General features: G+C 46.4%; 1 protein-coding gene across 1 annotated transcript in view; it reads right to left on the minus strand.

Moving 5' to 3' along the window:
• PTPRF (protein tyrosine phosphatase receptor type F) overlaps positions 1 to 15,991 on the minus strand; it is a 953,410-nt gene that overhangs the window by 458,537 nt on the left and 478,882 nt on the right. The window contains exon 13 of the mRNA XM_033915537.1: positions 2,340 to 2,645. Coding sequence (XP_033771428.1) covers positions 2,340 to 2,645 — 306 coding nt within the window. The remainder of the gene's footprint in view (positions 1 to 2,339; positions 2,646 to 15,991) is intronic.

Raw genomic sequence — 15,991 nt, forward strand, 5'->3', positions numbered from 1 at the left:
GGAGAAATGGGAAGACTGGCTATGTCCCTGAGAAACATATCAAAAAGTAAAACTCCGCTGATATGAAGACTGTGGCTTGAAAGGGCAAGCAGGTGGAGGCTTTTTCTTGTTTTTAATCAAGGTGTCCCACCTGGTCTCATGAGCAGATAACTTCTGAGTGGTGACATCTAAAGATTCCCCAAAAAGCTCATCGCCCAAACAAGGAGCACTGGCTAAGCGGTCTTGGTGGTTAACATCCAGCTCAGATACTCAAAGCCAAGCTAAGCGCCTCATAGCCACAGCCATGGCAGTAGCGCAAGATGTAAATTCAAAGGTATCATAAATGGAGCGGACCAAAAACTTACGCAGTTGCAATAAACTAGAAGTGTATTGTTGCAAAAGAGGGACCTTGCACTCAAGAAGATACTTCTGAAGAGCAGAGACCTGCTGAACCAAGTGCTTGAGATAAAATGAGAAATGGAAAGCATAATTGCAGACCAGTTGGCAAGCATGGCATTTTGATATATACGCTTGCCAAAGCGGTCCATGTTCTTACCTCTCTGCCAGGAGGGACAGAAGCATATACACTGGCCCCTGCAGACTTCTTCAGAGTGGACTCCACCAGGAGGGACTCATGAGGAAGCTGAGGCTTGTCAAAACCCAGAATAGAAATTACTCTATAGAGGGCGTCAAGCTTACGAGGAGCACCAGGAACAGTCAAAGGAGTTTCCAGATTTTTATAAAAAGTCTCCCGTAAAATATCATGAAGAGGGAGCTTGAGAAACTCTTTAGGTTGTTGATTAAAATCTAAAGCATCCAAAAATGCTTTAGATTTTTTGGAATCAGACTCCAGAGGGATAGAAAGTGTCTCTGACATCTTCCCTCAAAAATTTGGAGAAAGAAGTCTGTTCTGATTTAGGAACAGGTTCTTGGGAGGAGGGATTTTCATCCGAGAAGGCCTCATCATCTGAGACAAGTGGCTCTTCAGAATCTCCCTAAAGACCTGAGTCCCACACCAGTGAGAGATGGTCTCGGGAACCTGGCGTCCAGGACTCAATATTTTTAGTCTTCTGCACTGATTTACCTGATCTAACCGACATCAAGTCAGGAGAGGTATGGGCAGAACGGTGTTGAACCGGCTCCGACATCAACTATGGAGCATGTGGCACTGAAAAAGCCCTCTGCGGAGGGACGGCAGGAGACACCGGCTCCATAAACATCGGTGTTGGGGCCGAAGTCATAAGGGTCTGGGTAGACACCAAAGAGGTAGAAGTAATCGGTACTGCAAGGGTCGCTGCTGATAACACGGGCTCAGACCGGACCGGCACTGGGAGAGCCGATGGCAGCAAGGCAGGTAGAATGAGCTGCAACTGCTCTTTAAGTTGGACTTACATTATTCGCTGCAATTTTATCATCCAAAGATTGCATCAGTACCGCTTGCTTTTTCGTCGGTACCTTCGGTGTCGCTCTGCGCTCCAGAGATGAGGAGGCCGACGACAAGGCACTCACCTCAATTGGAGCCAAGCGTTTTTTAGGGCACCTCAAGGTCGTCAGGACTTGGCTCACTGCATGAGAGACCTGAGGACCCGTAGGGGAAGGCTTCTTAGCCGGCTTACCTACTGAGTGCGACACCGATGAAGAATCTTGCAATGTTGAAGGATGCGGCACCGATTTTGGCGTGGACGCCGACGCCGAATCACCCTCCATACTGGCGCCGAAGAGTAACCGCTGCTGAATTTGACGGTTTTTGAGGGTCCTCTTCTGAAGAGACGAACAACAGGTGCAGGAATCAGCCCTATGATCTGGACCCAAACACTGAAGGCACCAGCGAAGCAGATCCTTGAGGGAAATAGGGCGAGCACACCGTTGGCACTTCTTAAAACCCGAAGGAAACACGGCCTCAGCAAAAATCAAAGGTTGAGGCCTAAATCGTGGCAACAGGCTCCCGCTGAGCCGGAGCTGCGAAAAAGTAAAAAAGAGGTACGTTTGTTTTTTTGTTTTTTTAATGAACCGAAAGGAAAAGAATCAAATAAAATGAAGAAAAATATGCTGCGTGAGCGGGAAGGTAGCAAAAAATTTTCAACAGCCATTTAAATGCGATTTCTTAGCTCCGCGAAAACTAAGAAACTGAGGAACCGCGCGCCTACTTCAGGCGGGAAGGCACTCGCACATGTGCGGTGTGGGCCATCGAGAACTTTCCATATTCTTAAAGTATCCGTACTGGGGCTCCGTCGGTGACATCACCCATCAGTGAGAATATGCTGCCTGCTTGTCCTGGGATAAAAGAAGAAAAAAATGAGAAAACCAGAATCTCTCTGTGATGCATAAACAAAGTGAAAGGTGTACTGGCTAGAACCTACCGTCCTCATCGGTGCGTATATAAACAGGGGAGCTCTCTGGTCCAGGACCAACGCTTGTGTGAGCCCTGACCCTCACTTTGTACTCAGTCCACTTCTCCAAGTCTCTGATCTCCCAGCTGGTGTGCTCTGGTCCAATTCCATTCACTATGAGTTTGGTGCTTTCCTCTACATCCACCGCTTGGTATGCAACAGAGTACCCAGTGATGACTCCATTTCGGCTAGAGGCTGGTGGGGGTACCCAACTTACCCGGATGGTGGTGGAGCTGTAGCTTACACACTCAACTTCTTGGGGTGGGGCAGAAGGGGCTGGGAACAAATAAATGAAGGAATTGGGAAGATGAGGGGAAATGATTATGGCATGTAGCAGGAAAAACAAATGATTTGGTAGCATTTATCCAGCCAACCAGCTGCAGATGACAACTATTTCATCACAAAACATTATTTAAAATGTTGTAATCAAAAAAGTCTGTGCTGCACGACAAGGACCTGACTAGTGTGGCTTCAGTGAATTCTAAAGAGTACTGCCAATGCAACTCTACATCTTAATAGCCTTTTGTTTCTTGCTTAATCATCCATTATGAAATAAAAGAGTATTCAATAACATAAAAAACTAACTCATGAAAGTAATTTATAACATTTAAGTTGGTTCTAATTTTTTCATTAGCATATTCCTCATACTCCTATGGCTACCAATTCAACTACAGCCAAGACTAGCATGGGGGGATTTCTCCATTATTCAGTATCCCAAACTGCAAGCTACAGATGGCAAGCTCTGTAGGTGCAAAGGATGCTGAGCACATTTCATATTAAACAAAACTCCTTCACTGTATCCAGAGAAGCCAATCTATGCTGAGTTTATCCACTTCCCCCCCCCCCAATTCCTCCTCCCACACATTGTTCTAAATGATTGGCTTTAATGCCTCTAACAGTACAAGTCATTGCTGTGATGGATATAGGCTAGGAGCAGGAGTTACAGCGCTACCAAAAAGCATATCTGTAACAGGTGTTATCCAGGAACAGGAGGCAGGTATTCTCACATGGGTGGGTGACATCATCCACGGAGCCATGTATGGAGGTTGTGGGGAGGAAGACTCAGGAGCAATGTTATGAAATTCTTTTTCACGGAGAGGGTGGTAAATGCCTGGAATGCCCTCCCGAGGGAAGTGGTGGAGAAATAAATGGTTATGGAATTCAATAAAGTGTGGGATAAACATAGAGGATCTCTAACTGGAAAATGAAGGATGTAATTTAAAGAACTAAGGCCGGTACTGGACAGACTTGCACGGTCTGTGTCCCATGTGATGATTTGGTGTAGGATTGGGCTGGAGAGGGCATTGATGGGAACTCCAATAACTTGGAACATGAGGATGTTACTGGCCAGACTTTATGGTAGATATCCTGAAAAACAGGATGGTTGGATAGACTGGAGTGAGCTTATACGGAAACTTCAGCATTTGGAACTTAGGACAATACCAGGTGGACTTTACAGTCTATGACCCAGAAATATCAAAGAAGAGACAAGTTAATTTAATCATGTATTATTAATGGGTATAACTAATGGGCAGGACGGATGGACCGTTCAGGTCTTTATTTGCCGTCATTTACTATGTTACTATGTTAACTTCTTTAGAGGTCTCGAGACCGCCTGTACAGTGCATGTGCAGGAGCCTACCCGCCCGACGTCGGCTTGCAGGACTATCAGTTCAGAAAACAAGCTAAGAAGCCAACTAGGGGGGTTGGGAGGGTTGTGAGAATATCTGCCTGCTGTCCCTGGATAATACCTGTTATAGGTAAGTAACACCTGTATTTCATCTCTGGAAAAGCAGTCAGCATATTCTCACATGTGGGAATCCCTAGCTGATATATAAGGGATGGAGGGAAGTTGGCATCTAATTAGAAAATAAACTCTGCAGAACTGCTTAGCTGAACCGACTATCCCATCTGGAGTCTCCAGACAGTAATGGGATGTGAAGGTATGAATTGAGGACTAGGTTTGCTGCTTTACAAATGTCCTCAATGGGAGTGGAATGGAGATAAGCCAATGAAGTTTCTATTGCTCTAACTTTATGTGCTCTGACATGAACTTCCAATGATGGCCCAGCCCGAGCATAGCAAAAGGAGATGTAGTACGCCAATCATACAGAGATTGTTCTCTTAGTAACAGGTTCTCCTAGTCTGTTGGGATTGAAGGAGAGGAAGAGCTGGGTAGTAGTTCTGTGAGGCTTCGTTTGATTCAAGTAGTAAGTTAAGGTGCATTTACAGTCCAATGTGTGCAGTGCCACTTCATTAGGGTGGGAATGTGGTCTTGGGAAGAAGACGGGTAATAAAATACTATTGAGATAAAAATCCAAGACTACTTTAGGGAGGAATTTTGGATGAATGTGAAGATCAACTCTATCATGACAAAAAGTTGTGCAAGGTAGATCCAATACTAGTGTTTGTAGTTAACATCTTAAGAATTGCCATTCTGGGAGAGACCAATGGTCCATCAAGCCCAGAATCCTGTTTCTAAAAGTGGCCAACCCAGGTCCCAAGTACCTAGCTAGATCCCAAGTAGCACAACAGATTATATGCTGCTTATCCTAGGAATAAGCAATGGATTTCCCAAGCCATCTCAATACTAGTCTATGGACTTCTCTTTCAGGAAATTATCCAAGCCTGTTTTAAACCCCTGGGAGTTATCTTAGATCAGAATCTGACTATTGTGACAAGGAAGCTCCTGTCACATCTAAAAGGATATCTAGCACGTCCAAAAGTACGGTGATCAAACCATTCTTCCTAAAAATAAGCTTGTACAGCCTGCCAGAAGCCCAGCTTTCATACAGCCAGGGATTAAGGCAAAAAGGCAGGTGATCTCACAGCCAGGAATTCAGGCAGGGAGGGCACAGAAAACAGTCCTTTCCCAGAGCTATGGAGAAACATAAGAGCAACCAAGAGGGAGAGTGGAGTTAGCCACGGAGCTCTGCAGTCATGTAACGAGGCAGGCAGAGCACGACATGTTAGAAGCAGCCCAAGAACCTTCACAAAACCAACAAGACAAGAGTTTTCTTCCAGGTTAGGAAGGAAGGACAGGAATACTACCTTAGGAGAGGTATTGTTAAGGTGACCATACGTCCCGTTTTGAACGGGACAGACCCGTTTTCGGATCCCCTGTCCCATTGTCCCCACACACAGCTTCGGGACGCCAAAATGTCCAATTTTCTGGGACAGCATCCCAAAGCTGTGCGCGGGGACAACGGAACAGGCAATCGCTTCCTGTCCCTCCCCTGCTGCACCAAAAAAAAAAGCCTCCCTCCAGGCCCGATTTAAACTTCCCCTGGTCCACCGCTGCTGCTCCTCTGATAAAAGGTATGGAAAACCTTTCATACACTGAGAGGCTAGAAAGGCTGGGGCTCTTCACCCTGGAAAAGCAGAGACTCAGAGGAGACATGATAAAGACTTACAAGATCATGAAGGGCATAGAGAAGGTGGAAAGGGACAGATTCTTCAGCCTATTGGCAACTACAAGAACAAGGGGGCACTCGGAGAAATTGAAAGGGAACAGGTTTAGAACCAATGCTAGGAAATTTTTCTTCACTCAGAGGGTGGTGGACACCTGGAATGCACTTCCGGAGGCTGTGATAGGACAGAGTACATTAAGGGGATTCAAAGAGGGATTGGACAAGTTCCTGAAGGATACAGGGATTGAGGGATATAGATAAAGGTAGAGATAGGTTCATAAAAGGGTATAGATAGAAGAATAATGAGAATTGAAAGGTTTTAATCAAAGGATCACTTACAGGTCATGGACCTGATGGGCCGCCGCAACTTCTTATGTTTCTTACCTCCCTGCCACTACTCGCACCTGGAAGCCTTCTTCCCGACATCAATTCTCATGTCGGTGAGGACGTTCCGGGCCAGCCAATCGCTGCCTGGCTGGCCTGGAACATCCTCTCTGATGTCAGAATTGACGTTGGGAAGAAGGCTTCTGGGAGCGATTAGCGTCAGGGAGGTAAGCAGAGGAGCAGCAGCGGTGGACCGGGGGGAAGTTTAAATCGAGCCTGGAGGGAGGCTTTTGTTTTCCGCGATAGGGGGGTGGGAAAGGAGGTAGGCAGGCTGGCTGGCTTTGGGGGAGGTAGGCAGGAGGCTTGCTGACTTTGGTGGAGACAGGCAGGCAGGCTGGCTTTGGGGGAAGCAGGCAGGCAGACTGACTTTGGGGGAGGCTGGCTTTGGGGTAGGTAGGCCAACAGGCTTTTTGGGAGGGGGTGGGACAAAGACTGGAAGGCAGTGAGGGGACATAGGAAGGAAGGATGAAGGAAGGAGAGAAAACGGCAGAGAAGGGGGGGTTGCAAGTAGAAGAAAGACTAGAGAGATAAAGGCCTGGACCAAAGGGTACAGACAGGAGGCAGAAGCAGGACTTTGGGAGGTGCAAACAGAGGGGGAGAGCCCCTAAGGAAGAGCAGAGAGAGGCAAGATCATAACAGAGGAGGGAGAAAGAGAGAGGGAGAACAAAGGAAAACCGACACTGAATCTGGGGGCACTAAGTACATAGGAAGGAGACACTGGGGACACTAAGGACATAAGAAGGAGGCACTGGGGGCACTAAGGACATAGGAAGGGGGCGCTGGGGACACTAAGAAAATAGGAAGCAGGCACTGGGGACACTAAGGACATAGGTAGGAGGCACTGGGGGCACTAAGGACATAGAAAGGAGGCACTGGGGACACTAAGGACATAGGAAGGAAGGAGGGATGGAATAGAAAGGGACAATTGTTGGGTCTGAGTGCAGAAAGAAATGAAAGATATGATGCACAGTCAGAAAGAAACGCAACCAGAGACTCATGAAATCACCAGACAGCAAAGGTAGGAAAAATGATTTTATTTTCAATTTAGTGATCAAAATGTGTCAGTTTTGAGAATTTATATCTGCTGTCTATATTTTGCACTGTATTTGTCTATTTTTCTATAGTTACTGAGGTGACATCGTTGAAAACCCCCCAAATATAAATGATAATTAACATTTTCTCTGCGTACAGGGTGCTTTGTGTTTTTTTTAATTTTATGGTTACCATTATGAAATAATAAGATATTGTGTGTACATGAAAAATGAATGGATTGGGGGCGGGGCTAGGGTGGGATTGGGGGTGGGACTGAATATTAATAGATGTCCCGTTTTGATGAAAAAAATAAATGGTCACGTTAGGTATCGTAAAACCCCATATAAGCCTTGGGCTAGAAGTTTGCTCAGACCAGGAAGAATCCTGCTTTGAAACTGTCCCAAACACCCAGGGAGGGGGATGGGAGGTGGAGAGTGAAGCCAGAAAGCTAATGGACTTTAGCCCCAGTGATATAGGGTAGGGGAGGTATAGTGAGGCTGAACCAGAATTCTGTGTGCTCGATGAAGGCATGGAGATATGATTTGAAAGTAACAAATTACTACCTTCCTTCAAGAAAAGTCAAGCCTCTGCCCAGAAATGCCTGAGCCTAATTAAAGCTGCAGGAAGTAGCAAGGCAGCAGTACCTGAAGTGGAAAATGTTTGTAACCTTACTAGCAAGGTCCTCAAAGAATAAAAACTACTGGACTTTGGGGACATTAGGGAGGCCCTGAACAGCTGAGAGCAAAGGGAGGCTTGCTTCCACACAGCTGTGAAATTCCTTATAAGGGACAAAGTGTTAGTGAGGAAAAGCAGTGGCAGAGAAAACACTTATTTTTCTCTCTGTGTGAAAAGTGTTTGGAAGAACTGTTGCTAGTAGAAGCCAGCTGTCCTAAGGAGGGAGACTTGGGCAATTTGAGAGACTGAAAAGCATGTTTTGATTTTTGGTTTACCTTTTACTGACAAGGACTGTCCAAGTCCATGAACTAAATCACAGATAGCTTGCACTGGAATTAAGTGGAAGGAACTGTATAATTGGTGACTGTGAGAAATTATTTGTTTTAGAATTTTTCTTTTGTCTTATAATAAACCTGGTGAAGTTTATTTACATTAAATCCGTGTCTGGATTTTTTCTTACACCAGCGCAATGAAAATCTTACCTGTGGTCTGAGCCGGGTTTTCCCACTTGCACAGGACCTGGCCCAGCCACACTATGCAGAAACGGTACTTCACAAGTGCTTCCACACTTTATGGAAACTGCGGACTCTCAGAGCTTATTTTGATGTGTCCGCATTTAAGTTACTGGTGCAATTGTTGGCACTAGGACATCTAGACCAGGGGTGCCCACACTTTTTTGACTCGCAAGCTACTTTTAAAATGACCAAGTCAAAATGATCTACCAACAATAAAATTTTTAAAAAACACAACGCACACTGTACGCATAGAATTGTTAATTATCATTCCTATTCCGGGGTTTTTTCAAAGAGGTCAAAGCAGATGACTCTATGCACTGTCACCTCAGTAACAACCATACAAAAATAGACAAATACCCACCCCCCTCCCTTTTTACTAAACCACAATAGCACTTTTTATCGCAGGGAGCTGCGCTGAATGCCCAGCGCTGCTCTCGACGCTCATAGGCTCCCTGCGCTAAAAACCACTATTGCGGTTTAGTAAAAGGAGACCATATTGTAAAATATAGACAGCAGATATAAATTCAGACACATTTTGATCACTAAACTGAAAATAAAATCATTTTTCCTACCTTGTCTGGTGATTTCATGAGTCTCTGGTTGCACTTTCTTCTTCTGACTGTGCATCCAATCTTTCTTTCAGCCTGTATGCTTCCTCTCCTCCAAACCTCATTCCCTCCCCCAACTTTTTCTTCCTCTCTCCCTCCCCTTTCTTTCTTTCTCTTTTCATGCCCCCTTTCTTTTTTTCCTGTTTCTCTTCTTTCCTTCTGTCTCCCTGCCTTTCTTTCTTTCTCCCTGCCCTTCCCCAAGCTACTGCCACTGACATCGGGGAACAAGACCCAAACGCCACCAATGGATAACAGGCCCCAAAGCCGACGCTGCCCCATGCTCTCTCTGCTTTGGGCTGATCAATCTTCCTCTCCCCGTCAATTCTGCCGTCGGAGAGGAAGTTCCGCCCAGCTAGGCAGTGATTGGCTGGCCCGAACTTCCTCTCCGACGGCAAAATTGACGGCGGGGAGAGGAAGATTGATCGGCCCGATAGATCGCCAAGGCAAAGGGAGTCCTGGATGATCGACTCACTTTGCCTTGGCGAGCTACCGGTCGATCGCGATCGACCTATTGGGTACCCCTGATCTAGACTATTGCAATATTGTCTATTTAGCGGGGGTAAAGAAGAATATTTCCAGACTGATTCATACAGAACACAGTGGTGAGATTAATTTATGGTCTGAAAAAACATGATCGCATATCACCTTTCTATAGTGAATTGCATTAGCTACCCTTAGAGACCCGTGTTATTTTCAAGTTTGGTTGTATCTATTATAGAATTATAACAGGTCAGGGTCCTTCCTACCTGTTGAATATACAGTCTCTAACCTAAAACATTTTCGCAAAGTTCATGCTCTATTCATTTAGCCTTCAGTAAAGGGTTGTAAGTTTAAAAGATATCATGAACGTATGCTTTCATATCAAGCCGCTGTCTGTGATAAAGATTTCAAGCATTCTCTGTATCTGTTTCATACTTGGATTTCATAAAGCATCTAAAGACTTATTTGTTTTCTAGATTCTTGGATAATTAATTTTTCTAAGAGTTTCAGTTGCGATTATAAGATAATCTTTGTAAATCGCATAGATCCTCAGGGTTATGCGGTCTATAAGTTGATTTTATGCTTATTTTATGTTATGTTATTACTAAGGTGACCATACGTTCCGTTTTGAACAGGACCGTCCCGTTTTCAGACCCCATGTCCCCATACACAGCTTTGGGACGCCGAAATGTCCCGTTTTCAGGGACAGCGTTCCGAAGGTGTGCACGGGGACAACGGGACAGGCGATTGCTTCCTGTCCCTCCCTGCGCACAAAAAAAAAGCCTCTTTTTCTGGCCTCTTGCAGTGCTGAAGGGAGGGAAAGAAGGGCAGAGATGAGGGCTGAGTGACGAACGGGTCTTCAATCCCTTTCAGTGCTGATTGGTCAGAACAGTTTCTGAGGCGGGGAGAGTCATAGAAGGGTCCGCCCTCTAGCTCTGATTGGGGGAGAAGAGAAAAAAAGGCGTCACTCTCAGCTCCTTCTGTTACTCAAAGCTAGGGCGGGAGGAGGAACCAGGGCTGGACATGCAGCTGGGAAGATGGGTGCCCGATTTAAACCCACCTCCCCCCACCCCGTCTACAACCGCTGCCGCTGTTCTCCTTCTTACCTCCCTGCTGCTGCTGGTAATCGTCGCTCAGAAGCCTTCTTCCAGATGTCAGTTCTGACGTCGGAGAGGATGTTCCGGGCCAGCCAAGGCAGCGATTGGCTGGCCCAGAACGTCCTCTCCGTCAGAATTGACGTTAGGAAGAAGGCTTCTGGGCAGCGATTGCCAGCAGCAGCAGGGAGGTAAGAAGGAGAGCAGCGGTGGCGGGGGGGGGGGGTTAAATCGGGTGCTGGAGGGAAGCTCTTTTTTTTACAGCGGCAGGGAGGGAAGGAGGTAGGTAGGCAGGCAGGTTAGCTTCAGTAGTGGGGGTGGGACAAAGTCTGGAAGGCAGTGTGGGGGGGATCATGGGAAAGAGGCACTGGGGGGCACTAGGGACATGAGAAGAAGGCTCTGGGGGGCACTAAGGACATGAGAAGGAGGCACTGAGGGGCACTAAGGACATAGGAATGAGGCATTGGGGGCACTAAGGACATGGGAAGAAGGCACTGGGGGGCACTAAGGACATGGGAAGGAGGCACTGGGGGCACTAAGGAAGGACATGGGAAGGAGGCACTAAGGAAGGACATGGGAAGGAAGGAGGCAGGGAATAGAAAGGGACAATTGTTGGGTCTGAGTGCAAAAAGAAATGAAAGAAAGGATGCACAGTCAGAAGGAAACACAACTAGAGACTCATGAAATCACCAGACAGCAAAGGTAGGAAAAATGATTTTATTTTCAATTTAGTGATCAAAATGTGTCAGTTTTGAGAATTTATATCTGCTGTCTATATTTTCCACAATATTTGTTTTTTTTTTTTTATAGTTACTAAGGGGACATAGCATATTTTAAAGTCATCTGCCTTGATATCTTTAAAACCACCCAAATATAAATGATAATTAACATTTTCTATATGTGTATAGTGTGCTTTGTAGTTTTTAAAAATTTTTATGGTTACCATTATGAATTAATAAGATATTATGTGTGCATGAAAAATGAATGGAAGAAATTTGGGGCGGGGCTAGGGCGAGATTAGGGGCGGGACTGACAATTAATAGATGTCCCCTTTTGATGAAAAAAATAAATGGTCACCTTAGTTATTACGTAACTGATTTCACCACAATTTCCGGCAACGAATTCCAAAATTTAATTACACACTGTGTAAGAAATATTTTCTTCAGTTTGTTTTAAATCTACTACTTAGTAGCTTTATCGTATGCCCCTATATTTTTGGAAAGAATGAACAAGTGTTTCACATCTATCCTTTCCACTCCATTCAGTATTTTATAGACGCCTATCATATCCTCCCTGAGTCATCTCTTTTCCAAGCTGAAGAGCCCCAGCCACTTTACCCTCTCATACGGAAGTCATCTCAAACCTTTTATCACATTCGTTGCCCTTCTCTGTACCTTTTATAATTTTGCTATGTCTTTTTTGAGATACGGCGACCAGAACAGCAAACAGTATTCAAGTTGTGGCTGTACTATAGAGTGATACAAGGTCATTTAAACATTTTCATCTGTTTTTCATTCCTTTCCTGATAATTCCTAACATTCATAAGAATATAAGAATAGCCTTACTGGGTCAGACCAATGGCCCATCAAGCCCAGTAGCCCTTTCTCACGGTGGCCAATCCAGGTCATTAGTACCTGGCCAAAACCCAAGAAGTAGCAATTTTCCATGCTACCGATAGAGAGCAAGCAGTGGCTTCCCCCCATGTTTTTCTCAATAACAGACTATGGACTTTTCCTCCAGGAACTTGTCCAAAACTTTCTTAAAACCAGCTATGCTATCCGCTCTTACCACAACCTCTGGCAAAGCGTTCCAAAGCTTAACTATTTTCTGAGTGGAAAAAAAGTGTCCTCCTATTGGTTTTAAAAGTATTTCCTTGTAACTTCATCAAGTGTTCCCTAGTCTTTGTAATTTTTGGCAGAGTGAAATATTGATCCACTTGTATCCGTTCTACTCCACTCAGGATTTTGTAGACTTCAATCATATCTCCCCACAGCCGTCTCTTTTCCAAGCTGAAGAGCCCTAACCGTTTTAGTCTTTCCTCATACAAGTGGAGTTCCATCCCCTTTATCATCTTGGTCGCTCTTCTTTGAATCTTTTCTAGCGCTACTGTACAGTACTCCCATGGTCATTCGCAGTCAGCGATTTGCAGTCCCGGTCATTCGCAGTATACCATGAATGACCGGGCAGGAGAGGGCAGCTGGAGAGACAGGAAAGGGCATCCAGAGCGCTGGCGAGTGAAGGAAATCACTCGCGGTATGCTCTGACTGCCTCTTCCTGCACTAAGTCGGGCCTCACCAATCAGGAGCTACACTAAATGGTTTACATAATTTACATACATAGTTTTAATAACAAACATCCTCTATAATAAAACCTTAAGCGTGCATGCGCACTTAGGATGGCGTGTTCCCTGCGACCGTGGTGTCTGGGTTTGTGCAGAATTCCATTTTTTAACACGCTGGCGACTTCCCCCTCCTGCCCTCACTCACCAACCACTGCCACTCCTCTTCAAAGCAGCCTGCTGAGGTTCGCCAGCCGGCTGTAGTGAACCTTACAGGCTGCTCTCCACCTCGGTAGCAGGTTCCCTCTGATGCGATTGCGTCAGAGGGAATGTGCTATCGAGGTGGAGAGTGGCCTGCAAGGTTCGCTACAGCCAGCCAGTGAACCTCAGCAGGCTGCTTTGAAGAGGAGCGGCAGCGGTTCTCGTGCCAGTGGGCCAGAAGACACCAGGAAGCCGGGATGGAGGGAGGGTAAGAATAGGCATGCACAACAGGGGCAGGCATGGCACAACAGGGGACAGGGGGAGAGGGAAAGGGGGCTGCTAGGGGGGAGGGGTGTCCTGGGGGCAGACAGCAATTATATTTTGTTCTGGGAGGGGGGAACAGAAAGAGGTCACAGAGCAGGTAGGCATGGCACAACAGGGGACCAGGGGGAGAGGGAAAGGGGGCTGCTTTGGGGGGAGGGGTGTGCTGGGGGCCAGAGAGCAATCATGCTTTGCTCTGGGAGGGGGGAAACAGAAGGGGGCCACGGAGCAGGCAGGGGGCAGCGGGAGAAGGAAAGGGGGCTGCTTTGGGGGGAAGGGGTGCTGGGGGCAGACAGCAATCATGCTTTGCTTTGGGAGGGGGGAAACAGAAGGGGCCAGAGCAGGAAAGCATGGCACAACAGGGGGCAGGGGGAGGGGGAAAGGGGGCTGCTTTGCGGGGAGGGGTGTTCTGGGGGGCAGACAGCAATCATGCTTTGCTCTGGGAGGGGGGAACAGAAAGGGGCCATGGAGAGACAGGTAGGCATTGCACAACAGAGAAATACAGGCAGGCAGGCAGGGGGCCAGGGAGAGACAGACAGACAGGGTCCAAGGAGAGAAAGACAAAGAAAAAAAAAACCAGACAGACAGACATCTACTCTGGCACCCGTTAATGTAACAGGCTTAAACACTAGTGATAAAATAAACATACAAGCAAACGTTAAAAATCATGACTACAAAATAATACCATAAATTTGCAAAATAACGGGTTAGGGTTAGACCAAAATGCCTAGAAAAAGACTTTTTGTATGTGGGAGGGGTCAGCAAAGTGATGGACTGGCCACCAGACATGGCAACAGAGCACTGGGGCACCTTACAGGGCACTGCTACGAACTTTACAAAAAGGATGCCACAAACATCTCACCAGAACTCCTTTATACATTATGGTGAGACCCCCCCAAACCCACTAGACCCACCTGTTTACAACCCCAATAGCTCTTATGGCTGCAGGTGGCACCTATGTGGCAGTACAGTAGGATTGGGGGGGTTGGTGGACTCACATTTTTCACCATGAATGCAGTGGTTAGAGTTGCTTATGGGCCTGGGTCCTCCTCTCTACTTAAGCCACCTCTGTGCAGCTCTACTAGGCTTTCCTATGCCAGGTGCTGATGTTCTGGAGGCAGGTATGTACATTTTTATTCCAATTTTTATTGGGGGAGGGGGCAGTGATCAGTGTCTGCAGTGGTTAACTGGACAAACTGAAGCTGAACTCGGATAAAACCAAATTCTTACTGCTAGAAAAGGACAAAAAACCATCCATAACAGAATTGGAAATAAATGTAACCAAATACCCAATACAGACCTTGCTCAAAATCCTGGGAGTACTGATAGACAGATGCTGCACAATGCAGACTCAAATCAACAAAACTACCCATGCGCAACCTACGAAAAATAAGAAAATTCTTTGTCAAAGAACAATACAGGATCATAGTCCAATCCCTTCTACTAGGACTAGTAGACTACTGCAATATCCTCTACCTACCATGCCCCACTAACATGATTAAACAACTACAGACTGTTCAGAACAAAGCTCTCAGACTAATCTATTCACTTGGAAAATTTGACCACATCACCAATGCCTACCTAGACTCACACTGGCTACCGATACGAGCAAGAATCCAATTCAAATTATACTGTCTACTATTCAAAGTAACAAACGGAACTGCACCCATCTACCTAAACAATCACCTAAACCGAAACTTTTCACCCAGAATAAGGAGAACCCAGATCCCATTCTCCTACCCACCACTCAAAAGGTACTCAATGCAAAAAACTATATGATAACCTCCTAGTGACGCTAGCAGCGAAACCTGACCCCTCCATCTCCAAGCTGCTGACCACAACAACTGACTTTAAAGCATTCTGAAAAGAAATCAAAACACTACTATTCAAAAAACACATTCCATCAACTTAATCTTCCCCCTCTTCCTATCCCCTCTGCAAATTCCCCGCGAACTTACCTCCCTCTGGTAACATCTCTTCAATGTCTCTAAACGTAACCTGAATCCTCACTATGTAACCTGAATCCAGCTATCTTCCAATGTAATGTAACTTACTAGAAATGTCCAGCTATCTTCTAATGTAATCCGCTTAGAACCGCAAGGTACAGGCGGAATAGAAATCACTAATGTAATGTAATGTAACTTAGGACAGTGTTTTTCAACCGCTGTTCCGCGGCACACTAGTGTGCCGCGAGATGTTGCCTGGTGTGCCGTACGGTCAGGGCCGCCATCAGGGCAGTACCACCAGTCTAGGGAGAGGGGCGGTCCGCCCCACGTGGACAGGAGAGAGCTGGACGGGGGACCCGCGGAGTTCAATACATCTCGAGCCGCGAGGCTCGTCTTCTGTTCCTGCCTGCCCTGCAGCTAACATATAGCCGATCGCAAGCGTTCCCCGATGTCAGCGCTGACGTCGGAGGGAGGGCTTAAGCAAAGCCTGCCCTCCGACGTCAGCGCTGACGTCGGAGAATACTTCCGTTTGGCTATTTGTGTGCGGCAGCGCAGGCAGGAAGCAGAAGACAAGCCTCGCGGCTTGAGCTTCGTTTTGCTGAGAAAGTTGCAAAGATGGGCTGGGAGGCAAACACGGAACACAAAAGGGGGGAGGGAGTGCGTTTTGGACACAAGGCA

The sequence above is a fragment of the Geotrypetes seraphini genome, chromosome 12 (assembly GCF_902459505.1).
Source record: "Geotrypetes seraphini chromosome 12, aGeoSer1.1, whole genome shotgun sequence".
NCBI classification, from domain to species: domain Eukaryota; kingdom Metazoa; phylum Chordata; class Amphibia; order Gymnophiona; family Dermophiidae; genus Geotrypetes; species Geotrypetes seraphini.